The 15,881-nt window shown below is 46.4% G+C and overlaps 1 protein-coding gene across 2 annotated transcripts in view; it reads right to left on the bottom strand.

Annotated features, from left to right (window-relative positions):
* PLCD4 (phospholipase C delta 4) overlaps positions 1 to 15,881 on the bottom strand; it is a 93,519-nt gene that overhangs the window by 22,817 nt on the left and 54,821 nt on the right. For both annotated transcript variants that reach the window (XM_030209492.1, XM_030209491.1), the window contains exons 9-12: positions 7,848 to 8,000; positions 6,651 to 6,815; positions 4,739 to 4,895; positions 292 to 408 (exon numbers count right to left, since the gene is read on the bottom strand). In XM_030209492.1, coding sequence (XP_030065352.1) covers positions 292 to 408; positions 4,739 to 4,895; positions 6,651 to 6,815; positions 7,848 to 8,000 — 592 coding nt within the window. The remainder of the gene's footprint in view (positions 1 to 291; positions 409 to 4,738; positions 4,896 to 6,650; positions 6,816 to 7,847; positions 8,001 to 15,881) is intronic.

The following is a 15,881-nucleotide window of genomic DNA, read 5'->3' as shown; positions in this document are numbered from 1 at the left end:
GAGAAAGCCATATCGCCCCCTCTCCACCCCCCCACTCCTTACCAATTCTAAGCATATGTCAGAGTCCCACAGCTCCCCCTTCTGGTGGGAGAGAAGTGGCTGGAATCATCTGTATAACACCTTGCAGTGCACCTGTTTACCTTTTTTCAGATCAGCAGGAGGGTCCTGGTTCAGAAAAGCCTGACTGTCACAGCCTGGAGCACCCTGAGAGTGTCTTATCCAGCCTGGCTTGTCATGTGTCCATTCGTGTACTCTGAGCACAGGGTTTCGCTGCCAATCGCCACCACATACCTATCTGACAGCCCATGTTCCACATCTCCTGGGGGTTGAAGTTAGAGGAGTCAGTTCTCAACCCACTGGGGTAGATCCGGATCAGCTGGCAGGCATTTTGGCTAACATACTCTGTACCTGGGAACAGGAGGAGAGAGACTCACAGTAAGCGGGGAACACACAGAATGCAAAACAAAAGCACATTTTTTCCACCCTTGTGCTAACTGTTCTGTTTTTAAAAGCATCTTCAACTATACATTTCAGTAACTCCTGCAGCATCCCTTAATGTTCCTGTACTGAGATCCGTTATAGTCACAACTCTGCCAATGCAACTCACCCCCGATATTTCACTAGGAAACCACTCCACTGACGTGCACCCAGCTCTACCACTGCACCTCATTCCTGCCCTGCAGCATCTCCTGATATTCCAGTAGGAAGCTGGAGTCCTACGATTGTGCATTTCCTTCCCTCCCTCTCCCTGGTAGCAGTAGTGAATTGTTGGACCTGTGATTTTAGGGGGAGTTCATCCTTCCCAAAAGGTATTTTCAAGTCAGGTATTTGTCCACTTGGGTTAGGTATCCAAAGAATCTCTGTTTTGCTTGGGTTCAGGCAGAGTTTGTTCTTTTTTTGCCCATTCCCTGAGTTGTAGTTAGGCAGGGCCGCCGAGAGAGGGGGGGCAGGGGGGGCAAAATTCCCCGGGCCCAGGCCTCCAAGGCCGCCTGCGCTGCAGTCTCCAGTCTCACCTGCCTGCCTCCACGGCTCCGGACCCTCTTCATTCGCGGAAACCGGAAGTTACATCAGACGAGGGCGGGGAAACAGGGAGGGAAGGCCAGAAGAGACGCGATCTGCGACTGCCGCTTCGAATGAAGGGGGTCCGGAGCCGTGGAGGCAGGCAGGTGAGACCGCGGACTGCAGCGGCGAGGGGTGGCAGCGGGGCGGAGGCGGGGCAGCGGGGCGGCCTTGCCCCGGGTCCAGCCTAGTCTCTCAGCGGCCCTGTAGTTAGGCAGTCAGTTTATTCAAAGCTGTGGGTAGATCTGGTTCAGTGGGCCAACTGACCAAAGCAGCTCATCCGGAGGCTTGGAGTAGATATTAAATAAAATGGGAGACAGTATTGGATCCCTGAGTGACATCACAATTCTGTGCCCAAGGTAACAATGTGCTGCTGTTGAAGAGAACTTATTGTAGGATTTGAACTATGTAAATTCTGTGCCACCGATACCTGTTTCTACCAGTGGCGTAGCTACGTGGGGCCAGGGGCCCTGGGCCCCCGTAGATTTGGACCTGGACCCCCATGCCGACAACCCTCTTGACCCCCTCTCCCGCCGTCAACCCTCCCCCGCCGTCGCCGTGGGCTATCTTTGCAGGCGGGGGACCCCAATTCCCGCCAGCCGAGGAGGTCCTCTTCTTCCCGCGAAGGCTTTGTTCTGTTTCAGTGAGTCTGACGTCCTGTACGTACAACGTGCAGGACGTCAGAAACAGAACCAAGCCTTTGCGGGAAGAAGAGGACCTTGGCTGGCGGGAATTGGGGTCCCCCGCCAGCAAAGGTAGGCGACGGCGGGGGAGGGTTGGCGGCGGGAGGGGGGTCGAGAGGGTCGTCGGCAGGGTTCGTCAAAGTTGGCGGTGGCGGGGGGGGGGTCGATAATGTCTGGGGGGGTCAGCAGCGCTGGGGGGGGGCTAAAATGTGCCCCCTCATCTCGAGCTCTGGACCCCCCCTCCCACCGAAGTCTGGCTATGCCCCTGGTTTCTACCAGCCTAGTAAACATGATATTATGATCCACAGTGTCAAAAGCTGCTGGAAACCTCACCTCTGCCGCATTCCACCCCCTATCACGCAACTTCCTGTTTCTGCCATGCAGGATGTGGCAGAAGGGAGGCTTCCAGGTTAGCGTCAGGCAGCATCTGGGAATCACGGTTGCTGCCTCACTGAAGTGAGAGGGAGAGTTTTGGTGGGGGTGGTGCTCTCTTTCCGAAAGACAGATGCTGCACAAGAGCGACTTGTTGGACATGGGGGTGGTGGGGAGGGAGAGATGGTGAAATGCTGTACATGATGGTGGAGGGGAGGATGGGAGAGGTGCCGCATGGAGAGGGCAGAGGGATGAAAGAGGGAGAAATGTTGGACATAGGGTGGTGGGGAGGGCTTGGTTTCCTAATTGCTGGTGTCACCACCCAATCTTCGCTAAGATTCCGTAGATCCATTCCTTCTAAACAGGATTCCTTTGTGTTTATCCCACACATTTTTGAATTCCGTTACCGTTTGCATCTCTATCAAGTTGTGCAGGAGGGCGTGTACCACCCTCTCTGTGGAAAAATACTTCCTGACATTATTCCTGAGTCAGGCCCAGATGCACGAAACTTAACGAGCCAGCAATATGCTTTTTATACTGGTTCTAGCCGTTTTAGCGAACAGGGAGTTCAGCAAGACATGCACAAAGGCGTTCTGCAGGTTCTTTTCCTGTTACGATAGCAGCTAATGAGAATTGTATGCAAATGTATTTAAATGAGCTAATTACTCTTCAAATGTGCGTTCTGAGTGATATACACAGCCGTTTTCCTAGCGACGCACAGAACGGACCACCTACCTTTAGGATGAAAGTTTTACGGGTGGTCAAGAACTGTCGGTACTATTGTACCACTGAAATTCTACCCTGGCTGCAGCTGCCCGGATAGCTGAGGAGAACTGCGGCATCTCTAGAGCCCACCCCCTCGCTTTCCATGCATGCAGCCCTTCACTCTCTCCTTCACCTCGCCCTCCTTTGCTTCTTTCCCTGCCTGCTTGCAGAGTTGACACTGGCTCCCTGGCTGTACTGCTTCCGAGGGTCAGATCGGGCAGGTCTGGCTGCACGACCAGGAAAGCGAGTGCCACGTACACCAGAGGAGACAGCTGTGGCAGCGATAAAGTATGTGTGTATGAAAGACATCTGTAGCATGCGCACAGCAGCCACGCTTAGCGATTGGCTGTTCTGTACATGCTCGGGTGGCCGATTGGCTTCCCTCCCTGCCAAGCTGCTCACTGTTTTTGCGAGCAGCTCATTTGCATCCCGTTTCTTGGAGCATCACTCACTATTTCCAACTCTGAAATTTTTACCGAAATGGAAATAGCGATCAGTGCATTATAGGGACTTTGGTGCATCTGCCTCTTATCCCCCTTTCAACCTCAATTCATGTCCGGGAAAAAAATTCAGATTTTATTTCTCCAGTGTTGCAGTACATACTAGGTTTAACTTTTTGGGGGTTCCCAGTTCAATTTGTGCCTTAAAAAAGAGCCTTCAGCTTCTTCAAAACTTCAAACACAGATGCTCACTGACACTGGTAGATATGATCACATTATTCCCTCCCTTAACCTTCTTCCTTGGCTACCTCTTTCCATGAGGATACAATACAAAGTCCAACTGTTTCCGATTCTGCTAGTGCACCTGAATCCTGCCCTGCAGCACTCCCTGCTAGTCCAGTAGTGGGTTACCCCCCCCCCCCCCCCAAGCACACACACACACACACACACAATGCACCTCAATCCTGCCCTGCAGCACTCCCTGCTATTCCAGTAGTGGGTTCCCCCCCCCCCCCTCCAAGCACACACGCACACACACACAATGCACCTCAATCCTGCCCTGCAGCACTCCCTGCTAGTCCAGTAGTGGGTTCCCCCCCCCCTCCAAGCACACACACACACACACACACACAAAATGTACCTCAATCCTGCCCTGCAGCACTCCCTGCTATTCCAGTAGTGGGTTCCCCCCCCCCCCAAGCACACACACACACACACAATGCACCTCAATCCTGCCCTGCAGCACTCCCTGCTAGTCCAGTAGTGGGTTCCCCCCCCCCCCCCCAAGCACACACACACACACACACACACAATGCACCTCAATCCTGCCCTGCAGCACTCCCTGCTATTCCAGTAGTGGGTTCCCCCCCCCCCCAAGCACACACACACACACACAAAATGTACCTCAATCCTGCCCTGCAGCACTCCCTGCTATTCCAGTAGTGGGTCCCCCCCCCCCCAAGCACACACGCAATGCACCTCAATCCTGCCCTGCAGCACTCCCTGCTATTCCAGTAGTAGGTTCCCCCCCCCCCAAGCACACACACACACACACACAATGCACCTCAATCCTGCCCTGCAGCACTCCCTGCTATTCCAGTAGTAGGTTCCCCCCCCCCCCCAAGCACACACACACACACACACTGCACCTCAATCCTGCCATGCAGCACTCCCTGCTATTCCAGTAGTGGGTTCCCCCCCCCCCCCCCCCAAGCACACACGCAATGCACCTCAATCCTGCCCTGAAGCACTCCCTGCTATTCCAGTAGTGGGTTCCCCCCCCCCCTCCAAGCACACACACACACAATGCACCTCAATCCTGCCCTGCAGCATCACCTTCTATCCTAATACTAGATTTTCACACAGCACAGACGACCTTATTTTCTACACGTCCTTGGTCCTTGCCCCTGCCAGACATACCCAGCTCCTTCAGAAGTTTTCTGGTCTTGTATTCAGTGAATGAGGACATTTCATAAACTTTAGGTCTGCTCCTTGGGTGTTTGATGCTCGGGAAGGGAACACTTTTACAGTAAATGATGAGGTCCGACAGCTCCTTAGACAGATGTTGCTTGGATTTCTTTAAAAAAAAAAAAAATTAATAAACAGAAGAAGTCAGATTAAGAAAATGTAAAGTGGAAACAGCTGGAGATTCCATCAAAATGCAGAGAGCTACCAATCCAGCTATACACTATTTCAAAAATCTCTGAAAACTTGGCTATTTCATATGTTTGCCTGATCATGTATGGTTGTTCTGCTATTTTGCTTTGTCTTAACTAGTATATTTTATTGGTAGTTTTATGAATCTGTATCGTATTTTCTAGGGTTTGCTCTACCTCTTGATGTTCTATGAGCTGCACTGATCATTGACTGTAATGTAATGAAAATACCAGATGACATTCCAGCAAAATCCAGTGGGCAAAAAGCTAAAAATACCACAGAAGACTCTGGCAAAATCCAGATAGCACAGGAGCTGTAAATACCAAAGGAGGCTCCAGCAAAATACAGGGACTGAAAATACTAGGGTAGGCTCTGTGCAAAATGCAAAAAGCAGAACAGCTGAAAATACCAAAGGAGACTCTGGCAAAATGCAGAGAGTGCAAGTGGTGAAAATACCAAAGATGACACCAGCAAAATGCAGAGTAAACAGGCACAGTCTAAGAAAGTATCCTACACAGGGCCTGATTCTCCCATGTCATGAATCAGCCCTTTAATCCTGTACTATTTGGGAAGTAATCCTATCACTATGAGCAGATCCTGACATGAAGTCTCTTAGCTCTAGGGGGAACTTTGTGTTGAATTAATTGCACTGTTAAATTTAATGATTACACATGCTATGCATTATGTCACAGTTTTAGGGTAATTAATTATGCTGCTATAACCAGAATAATAAAGTGCTCAGATGCAAATCCCACTGAAACAGTTTGTGACAGATCGGCAAAATGCGTATCGAAGTGAATAGGAGTTTCGGGTTATGCTGGATCTATGGGGAAAACAAAGTAAAGCTAAGTTAAGCGCTTCTTTTTCTGCTGTGTGATTTGAGCGGAGAGGCGGAAATGTTATGAATAGCACAAATTATTTATTTTGAGTGAAATATTGAAGAGGCATTGACACAAAATAACTTAAAGAAAAACGGAGGTTTTTGGCCAATGACTGGTTCTGAAGCATCACGTCAACTGCAATCTCATGTTACAGCTTTGACTACTGAGGCCTTTTTTCCTCCTTTTAATATCAAGTGATAGTAAAGATTAAAAAAATCGTTTTGGAGATATTTTTTGATAAATTAAATACATTTATCGAGTTATATTGAGCTGGTGTATGGTTTTCCGCTGTTTTTTTTTTGTTCAGTTGAGTTATTATTGTGGGAATTAGTTCTTTTTCAACTTAGCACTGCAAACTCCACCATTCACAGCATGTCAAGGTGTCATCTGTGTTAATCCCAACCAGTAACCGAGAGCAGTTCAGTGGATTACAGATACAATACAACCAACCAATTTTGGACTATTTGGGAACCTTATGGACATGCCCTTCCCTCTCGATCTTGTAGCTTGGTTCTTAATAATGTAAGGATATGAACTGTAGTTCATGGGGATCAGTTTTGGTTGGGGGAGTTTGGGTGGGATGGGTTGTGGAATGATTAAGGTAAGGTTGAAATGCTTTATTTTCTTGTAGAGAGCTGTAAGAACCAAACGCTTTCTACAATGTGTTTGATCTGTTGTTATTATGTAGTTTTAAATGTTGATGGACGTTGTTCACCTTTTTAATTATTATTATTTATATGATTAATATATTTCAATAAAAAGATTTGAATCTAAAGATACAATACGACCATCACCTTCCCCTTCCTCTTTTCCTCATTTCGGAAAGTTTCCTCCTCAAATTCTGTTCCATCCTCGTCTTCCGAAACCTCCCCTGTGTAGGAGTCATCTTGACGGCCATTCAGGCAATCCTCCAGGTCATCAATCTTCTTCCCCTTCAGGAGGATTTTTCCCTTTAGCTCCTGTGGGAACAGAGAGAGGAGTTGGAGACAGACTGTGGAGAAAGGGCCTAAAGAGAACATCTACCCCATTGGTCTCCCCCTCAACTCTTTCTGGAACAGGGTGAAAGATCAATGAAGAAGATCTGGCCAAAAAAAGATTTAGAGGAAAAAGATTCAGATCTTGACTAGGGATGAAACAGATGCTTCTGGTAGGGTGGTTGTTGCTGTCATGGATAGAGGGAGTCATAAATGAAAGCTCCTCTTTGCTAGATGAGGTGCGGTGGTGGCAGTGCGTCTCAGCGGGAGAATTTCCCATTTTGGCGTAAGTGCGGGAGATGACCCGCCAAAGTGGGAGTCTCCTGCTGAATGCGGGCGACTTGGCAAGTCTGTGGGAGGGAGGTTAAGAAAATATGCCATGGCACCCCAGCATACAGTTTGGGTGCCGCTGCCCCAAGGGATTATCCTGTGAGACAACAGGTAAGAACACTTATCTCATGTTGTTCAAGTTATTCTACCTCTTACGTTCTTTCTTCATTCTCTTTTATTCAGTTTGGGCTACTAAAGGTTCAGTCTCTTAAGAAGATGGTTGTATCAGTCAAAGATTCATTACCAGATTCCCACTGCTCCATTCTAGATCTTACTGAAACTTAGCTTACGGAAGAGAAGGAGGTGTATCTAGTTCAGTCCTTGCTGTTGGGATATAGATAATATTTTTTTATAAGCACCATCTTCAGGGATCAGGCGGAGATATCACCTTGCTTTTCAAGACAGACTTATCATTGACTGAGGTTACTTCCTTTCATCATTGCATGTACATTCTTGTTCTATACCCTTCCTCCAGCTTCTTTCTTTTATTAATTGCTGTAAACCACCTCGACCTGGTAAAGCCAGGCAGTATATTGAATTTTAATAATGTATACAGAACGAGGATACACATATAGCCACAGTTACACAAACATTACAGAGAAACCTGCAAACAGAAATCCAAGCGCTCTTCAATGAGAAGCTTATCAGCTGTGCCATTCCCGCCCTCACCACGGAAAGCTCTCTTACCTCTGGAGAAGGCAGCTGGGTAGGGACACGACCATCGATGGTGGCAGTGAGCAGTTTGTCTCCCAGAATGCCTTTCAGGTGCTGGGCCATGGTGTCCTGCTGTTCCAGGCTGCAGTGGTTCTCAATGGATATGATTACAGGGAACTCCGAGACCTGTAATGAGAAGGGTCAGGGAATGACCAGCGATAGGTCTCCATCTTCACCACCTCTGTCTCAATGGGGGTCAGTCGCTCTCACTGTGGTATCTCTCTTATTTTATTTGTAACCATTTATACACCACCTTCTGGACCCCAATATGCTGCTTAAAATTTAAAAGGAATATTTATTCCTATATACAGATCTGTCACGTCAGTATGTAGAATAGAGGGATGGCGGTGACAGAGATAAACACAACATATATGGTAAATTAATTCAGCCCATAATAACAGATCACTATTATTGAGCGTCACAGTATCTCAGCGCTCGGCACTGCGTCTGCACCTCCTCCTACAGATCACACCCAGCTGTCATCCGATACCTTCTCCCAAGGTCTTTCATTCAAAATTTATACACCATGGGATACAAACAACAGAATATGCAATTCAAACCATAACAAAATACTAAAATCCGAACAATAAACGACTATCTACCCTTTAGAAAAATGTTGAAAACCCATCTCTTCAAGCAAGCTTACCCTAACGTCCCGAATTAACCTTATTAGCCCATCCATATGACTCCTGTTCTGATGATCATTATATCTTGTCCTTGTCTCCCAATTCTCCCTCATGCTTATCCCCTAGTCTTTTCGTCACCATCTTCCCTACACCACACCCCTCCCATTCCTTTTCCTATCTTTTTGCACCTTTCCATGTTCATCTCACTTATTCTTAAGGCCTCTCTATAACTATGTTTACTACAGTTAGTAATATTCTCCTTACATGACTTTGTAATTATATTTACTTTGTAAGCCGCATTCAACCTGCCCTGTGTGGGAAAGCGCGGGATACAATGTATTAAATAAATAAATAAATAAAAATGCAATCACAATAGCACTAAAAAATAAACCCAAGATAACAGAACATGACATACTTAAAATCATTTAAATCCTAAATAAAAGGTCTAGTTAGATCAGCTAAACCAGGTCTCTGGAGAGCTTTGCAGAAGATTTAGCCCCCTGTTTGGGATACTTTATCAGCAGTTTGTATGCAGCACTGGGGGAGAGGGCAGGACGGGAGGAAGGGGGCTCTATTTAGGATATGAAACTGGCTGATAAAATTACGGGGTTCTGAGCGAGGTGTAAGAGACCCCATTGCCTCCAGAAGTGCATTTATGGGAGATGGAGAGTTCTTATAAAAGAAAAATGGTTGTTTATATAGAATATTTTTGAAGAACTGAAGGTTAAAAAATTGGATTTTAAAATGTATCTTGATGTGTGTTATAGATACAAATAAAAAGAAAACAAAAAAAAATGTGCTCAAAATAATCCTAAAAACACGTCCTAAGCCATGCAGATTGCTGCAACGGAATCTATGCGGGATATAAAGAACAACTCACAAAAAAAACTCCAGACCGCCCAAAACACAGCAGCTAGACTGATATATGATAAAACACGATTCGAAAGAGCTAAACCCCTTCGAGAAAAGCTGCACTGGCTCCCAGTCAAAGAACGGATCATGTTCAAAATCTGCACATTGGTCCACAAAATCATCTACGGAATAGTCCCAGGATACATGACAGACTTCATTCATCTACCAACTAGAAACAGACTCAGATCAGCACGATCATACCTAAACCTACATTACCCATACTGTAAAGGGATAAAATACAAAACAACTCACGCATCCTGCTTCTCCTATATAATCACACAACTATGGAATGGACTCCCATATGCAGTGAAAACAATACATGACCACCTAAACTTCAGGAAATCATTAAAAACCCATCTCTTCAAAAAAGCTTATCCCACCGATCCAACATAAATCTCCACACCCAGCAACACAACATAAATCAATGTTCGTACTGGACAATTTACTTTCCTCTTTCCCCTCGACCCCAGGACGCCTGATTCACTTCTACCTCATTTGACCTCAACACAATCTTGTATTTGTTATCAACCGAAATGCCAAACGCCTTTACGGTACTTTGTATGCCACATTGAGCCTGCAAATAGGTGGGAAAATGTGGGGTATAAAAGTAACAAATAAATAAATTCACTTTCCTATTTTAAAGAAAATTATTCCTGAGATTGTAAACCTACATAGTGTACAACAGTATCATAAACACTGAAGCAGATATACTCAAACGACGTCTTTAATGTTTTCCTGAACTGAAAGTAATTCGATTTCTTTTTGATCACTGCCGGAAGCTTGCTCCAGATCTGCAGTGCAAGATTTATGTACTACTGTGGAGGGAGCTGATTTTAGCAGAACATTACTTTCAGCGGCGTACCAAGGGCAGGGCGGTGGGGGCGGTCCGCCCAGGGTACATGCTGCTGGGGGGTGTGCAGAGAGCAGCCGCGCGCCTGTCGGCTCCATTGGTTCCCTGCTCCCTCTGCCCCGGAACAGTTTACTTCCTGTTCCGGGGCAGAAGGAGCAGGGAGCCAGCGGAGCCGAGAGCTGCGCAGCTGCTCCCAGCAGCTAAAATTCCACCCGGGGGGGGGGGGGGAGTTGATGCGCGGGGGATGTAATTGCGCCAGGGGGGCAGGGCCGGACCTAGGGTTTCTAGCGCCCTTCTGCAGTCTATTAGTCGGCGCCCCTACCCATCCAGGGGCGGGATCACTATGGCTCCGCCCCCACAGTAGACACACCCCTTTTACCAGCCATGGCATCATTGAAAATATTACACCAGTATAGAAGAAAAATAACTTAGCACACAGACCAGGAATTAGGAGAACAGACAGTCTTGCCAACTCTGAAAAACAATGTGTTATCAAAATTTCAGAATCTAACAAACAGATCCCTATTCAGACACTTGGCCTTGCAGTCACACATGCAGAACAGAGATAGCCCCTCTTCAAATTCTTCAAAAATTAACCTGAAATCCTAAGAAGTTAGACTCTTCATGCAGCACAATCGCCTTCCCATTCCCTATAGTCTCTCTTCCTCAGCCTTCTCCCTTCATACCCAACCCTCTTTTTTTCTCCCCCCCAAGCATCTATGCCCAGCATTCCTCCATCTCCCTGTTCTCTCCTCTACATTCCTCCCCACCCCTGCCCCCTCACTCCCATTCATCCTCTCATCCATCCCCATTCCTCCCCCCAGGTCCACTCTACTACTACTACTACTTAACATGTCTATAGCGCTACTAGGCATACTCAGCGCTTTACATTTGCACATGAAGAGACAGTCCCTGCTCAAACGAGCTTACAATCTAGATAGGACAAACAGACTAGCACAACTAATAAGACTAACACCTCTAGTAATCTAATTAGGACAACTAGCAATGCTTACAGTCAACTGGTCAGACTAACACCATCGAGCACAGCTTAGGATCTAGCTAGGACAGACTTAATCAGCATAAACTAACATATTCTACAGTCTGAGTTGGACAGACTAACAGGAGTTACTGAAGTGGGAATGAGAGATAGGAGATTGGTGATGGTTAGGAATTGAAAGCAGGCATCTAGCCCTCCTGTCCTGTGAGTTGCTGTGTTGGGGGGGGGGGGGGTGGAAAAGGGTGGGTCAGGTGCAGCACTAAACAGCAGTCTCTGACAAAACAAGGGTCCAGGCTCTGCTGGGCTGCATTCCAGCTCCTGGTTTCACTCTCAATCCCAATGTGTTGAAGGGGTGGCTGCAGGGAATACAATGCTGCTGCTTAGCTCCTGAGCTCAGCCAGGCATAGTGAGTGCCTGTGCTGGAGCCTCCTCAGGCTTTCCTTCTTGCCCTGAAGCCGCTTGTCACCGGGGGGGGCGGGGGGGCAGGGGGCAGAGGTTAGCTGAGCTCCCACAAGTTATTTCAGAGCCAGATTCAGTTGGAGCAGTGAGGTCCTCTGACAAACACAAGGAGGATATTTATCTGCTTGGGAGGGGGGAGGGGACGGGACAGAGAGCTGACAGCTCCCGCTTTAGAGCCAGACTGAGATGAGCAGCAGAGATTAGATACTGAAAAACAAAAGGCTCAGCAGAGCTTGCTTGCTTGCAAAGCGGCGCCCTTGAAGGCAGGCACCCCCCTGCAGTGCTTACCCTGCTTACCGGGTTGGACCGGCCCTGCAGGTGAGGGTGTCGTGCTGCACCTGGGGGGGGGGGGGGGGGGTGTGCATTGGCGATCCGTCCCGGGTGGCAGCCGACCTACGATCGTCACTGATTACTTTGATTCCCCAGTCAGGCTTCCAGTGCCTGAGTCAGCTGGGACTGGGACACAGTTCCTCTGTGCTAAACAGGAATCTTCCACCTGCACTGCTGCCAGTAATATTGTGTTTTCAAACACTAAGGACAGGTAGGTTCCCTGGAGTCCTGCAGGGCTTGCCTGTCCCTCTCTATTGAAAATGTGATAGTGAAACAGTACCACCCACTGGCAGGACTATAGGTGGAGGACTCCCGCTCAGCTTAGAGGGAGCAGTGGACTGGAGATGCTGGGGTTGCGCTGCTCACAACCCTTGAGGGGCGGAAGACCCAGCCGCTGCACAATGGTGACATTTGCCCCCTGATTTTATACAGGTCGTCCAAAGTTAAGAAGGCATGGCAGATACAGGTGCAAATTAATGAGTTAACGAGGTGTCATCAGTCAATTATTGATGTTCATTGGCACTAATTTGGATTTGCATGCCGTGTGCCCAAATTGTTTATCATTTATCATTTATTTACTTTTGATAACCTGCCATTGTTGCAGTGCAAATCAAAGTGGCTGTTAGAAAGGAACTCCATAGTAATACAGAAAAGTAAAATCATCCATAACATGCAATCAATTATAATTAAACTACTCAAAACTAACACAATAAAAATGAGAAAGGGGCTTGGCCATGAGAGGGGAATGGGCAGGCCAAGGCTGTTCCCCAAATTTAGACGCATCAGGATTTACACCAGGTTTCAGCAAGGGTAAATCCTTGCGTCCAAAGTTGGGCACAGGAATCTGCTCGAAGTGTTATTCTGTGGAATAGCACTCAGCGTGGATTTTGCCCAGTGCCTAAATCTGAGTCCTATTTACCGAATTAGTGGCCAGATTTAGGATCTAGGAAAACAGGGCTGTGGTTTGTAGTTTTCTGGCAAGAACGGTCACTACAATGATTGGGCTAAAGTGAGTTGTGGCCGGGAATATAAAAAAGGAACCTCCCCAGTCATCATGAATACAGCCCAACAGAGGTCGTTTTTGATTAGGCAAGAAGAAAGTGCCTATGAAAAAAAAACATACACATCCCTTGATCCCAAGCAAATGGGAAATTTGACTAAGTGAATTTGTTCTGTCTAGATGATTAAGCACAGTCTGGTCCGCATTACTGGAAGAGCAGAAGACAAAAGTTCAGACACCACAGCATTTTCCATTCGCTTGTAAAAGCAGTAAGCACCGTGAGTGCATTAAAAACACCGCCCTGAGCCCGTTGAGCTCCGATGTTCCCTTATAAACTGTAGCTGTAGAGGATTTTGCTTTTTTTTCCCAAGACCTGTTCTCAGGTCCCCATAGCCCTCTACCCTAATGGTTAGTGCAGCAGCCGGGGAACTGGGTTCAATTCCCTCACTTAACCCTTCATTGCCACAGGTATAAACCACTTTGACTGTAACCACAGAGAGGTGGTATATCAAATCCCAGCCCTTTCTCTGGCTTTCAGGATCTACAATAAATTTGCATATAGTGAAGAGCTAATATTTACACATATATCTCATGCATATGTAACTATTCTGTCATATTTGCAATATTTTGTATGTTTAGGCAACTACTTATTGGATTATGGGTCACGCCTTCATTCCATCTGTTACCCCAGTTTTATTCGTTCACCAATTGCGCCAGTTATGCAATTCAAATATTTAGTACTTGTTTTAGATTCAGATCTTAAATTTTCTGCTCAGATCTCAGTCTTGAAAAATGGCTTTTTTGCCCTTCGTAGATTAAAATCTACTAAAGGTATCCCTGATTTTGATGCTCTTAATACATTTTTTCATGCATTTATAGGTTCTCAGTTGGATTACTGTAGCATCATTTATGCTGGTCTCCCAAAGTTTGAAGAAACATCTACAGACACTTCAGATACTTTGTTCTGCTCAATGCAGTGATCATGTTACACCATTGCTTAAGAGACTCCATTGGCTTCCTGTTTATTTTCGAGTGCAGTTTAAAATTGTTACCCTGGCTTTTAAGGCTGTTCACATGGGGCTCCCTGATTATTTAGCGAGGCCTACTATTCCATATGTTCCCGTCCATAATCTCCAATCTATGAATTATTTAGGTTGGTCTTCCCCAATCCTAGACAGGCTTATTGGGAGGGAACAAGAAAAAGTGCCTTTCATTTTATGGCTCCTTTCCTATGGAATGGACTTCCTTTAGAAATTCGATGAAAGCAATCTGCCACACATCTTGTTCTCAAACATTGACAGCAATCAAATAGAAGTTCAGTTTCACACAACAAGAGGAACTGCACTCTCAGATTTTTCAAGACCCAACTTCAGTTAAACTCACTGTACATACCCACAGTAACCAGCTTCTAACAAGCCCAACTTCCATAAAAAGATGATCTTCCTACCTCGGCCTGTCTATAGACACTGTAGCTACAAGCTTAGAAACTCTTCTGGAGGACCCTTTCTTCTCACTCTGGACCTCCCCATCCTGTTTCTGCTCTAGGGTTTTCTCTCTGACTGGACCCTGCCTCCTGACTAAGCAGACTAGCTATGCCTCTCTTAAGGTAGCCTTTGAAGGAGTGCACTTTAGGGAAACTGGGTTTATTCCACCCATTCCATCATAGTGAGGTAACAAGACTTCTTAAGGTATTTCAGGGAAAGCGGTAAGGCCAGAGGTGAACTGTAAAATTGAACAGTGCTAAACAGTAATGTGTGGGCAGTGATGTAGACAAAGCCAAAATAATCAATATTTCAGTTTGGTGATCACTGGAGAAGATTCTAGAGAAGGACCACAGATGACTAGCAAAGGTACACATGGGAATGGGGTAGTTACTGCACTGTTCACAGAAGAGTGCATTTATGACCTGCCTGTCCTAACCCTTATCCCTTACTTGTCCTGTCTGACTGTCATAATTAGATTGTAAGCTCTATTGAGCAGGGACTGTCTCTCCATGATCAAGTGTGAAGCGCTGGGTACGTCCGGTAGCGCTATAGAAATGATAAGTAGTAGTAGTAGTATGACCGACTTGCAAAACTGAAAGTAGCCAAAGCAATGGGGGCTGAATGAGATACGTCCCAGGGTACTAAGGGAGCTCATAGAGGTTCTGGCAGGTCTGCTGATGGGTGTGTTCAATAGATATTTAGAGTTAGGCGTTAGGAGAGGTTCAGTAGGAATGGAGAAGAGCAGCTGTGGTCCTTCTTCACCAAAGTGGTAACAGAGCAGAGGTGGAAAACTACTGGCCAGTAAGTCTTAATTCAGTGCTAGGATAAGTAATAGAAATGCGACTGAAGGAAACAATAGTGAGTGATAAGATGCAGTGGATTACAAGATCTGACACATCATAGTTTTACTAGAGGCCAATCATGTCAAACTAATCCGACTGACTTCTTCAGCTGGAGAACTAGAGAAGACACACCCTGCATGTGGTCTACTTGGATTTCAGTACTTTGATATTGTTCCTCATGAATAAACCAAGCATCTTGGAGTACATGTCGAGGGGGTGACCTGGATAAGAAATTGGTTGACTGACAGATGACATTTAGTGGAGGAGTAGCCTAGTGGTTAGTGCAGTGGACTCTGCTTCTGGGGAACTGGGTTTGATTCCCACTGCAGCTCCTTGTGACTCTGGGCAAGTCACTTAACCCTCCATTGCTCCTGGTACAAAATAAGTACCTGAATATATGTAAACCGCTTTGAATGTAGATGCAAAATACTACAGAAACGCAGTATATCAAGTCCCATTTCCCTTTCCCTATTTCTAGATTCTACATGGAATGTTGCTACTATTTGA

Source organism: Microcaecilia unicolor, chromosome 7 (genome assembly GCF_901765095.1).
Source record: "Microcaecilia unicolor chromosome 7, aMicUni1.1, whole genome shotgun sequence".
Lineage (NCBI taxonomy): Eukaryota > Metazoa > Chordata > Amphibia > Gymnophiona > Siphonopidae > Microcaecilia > Microcaecilia unicolor.
Note: the sequence above shows the minus strand (reverse complement) of the source record. Positions and strands in the feature narration are given on the sequence as shown.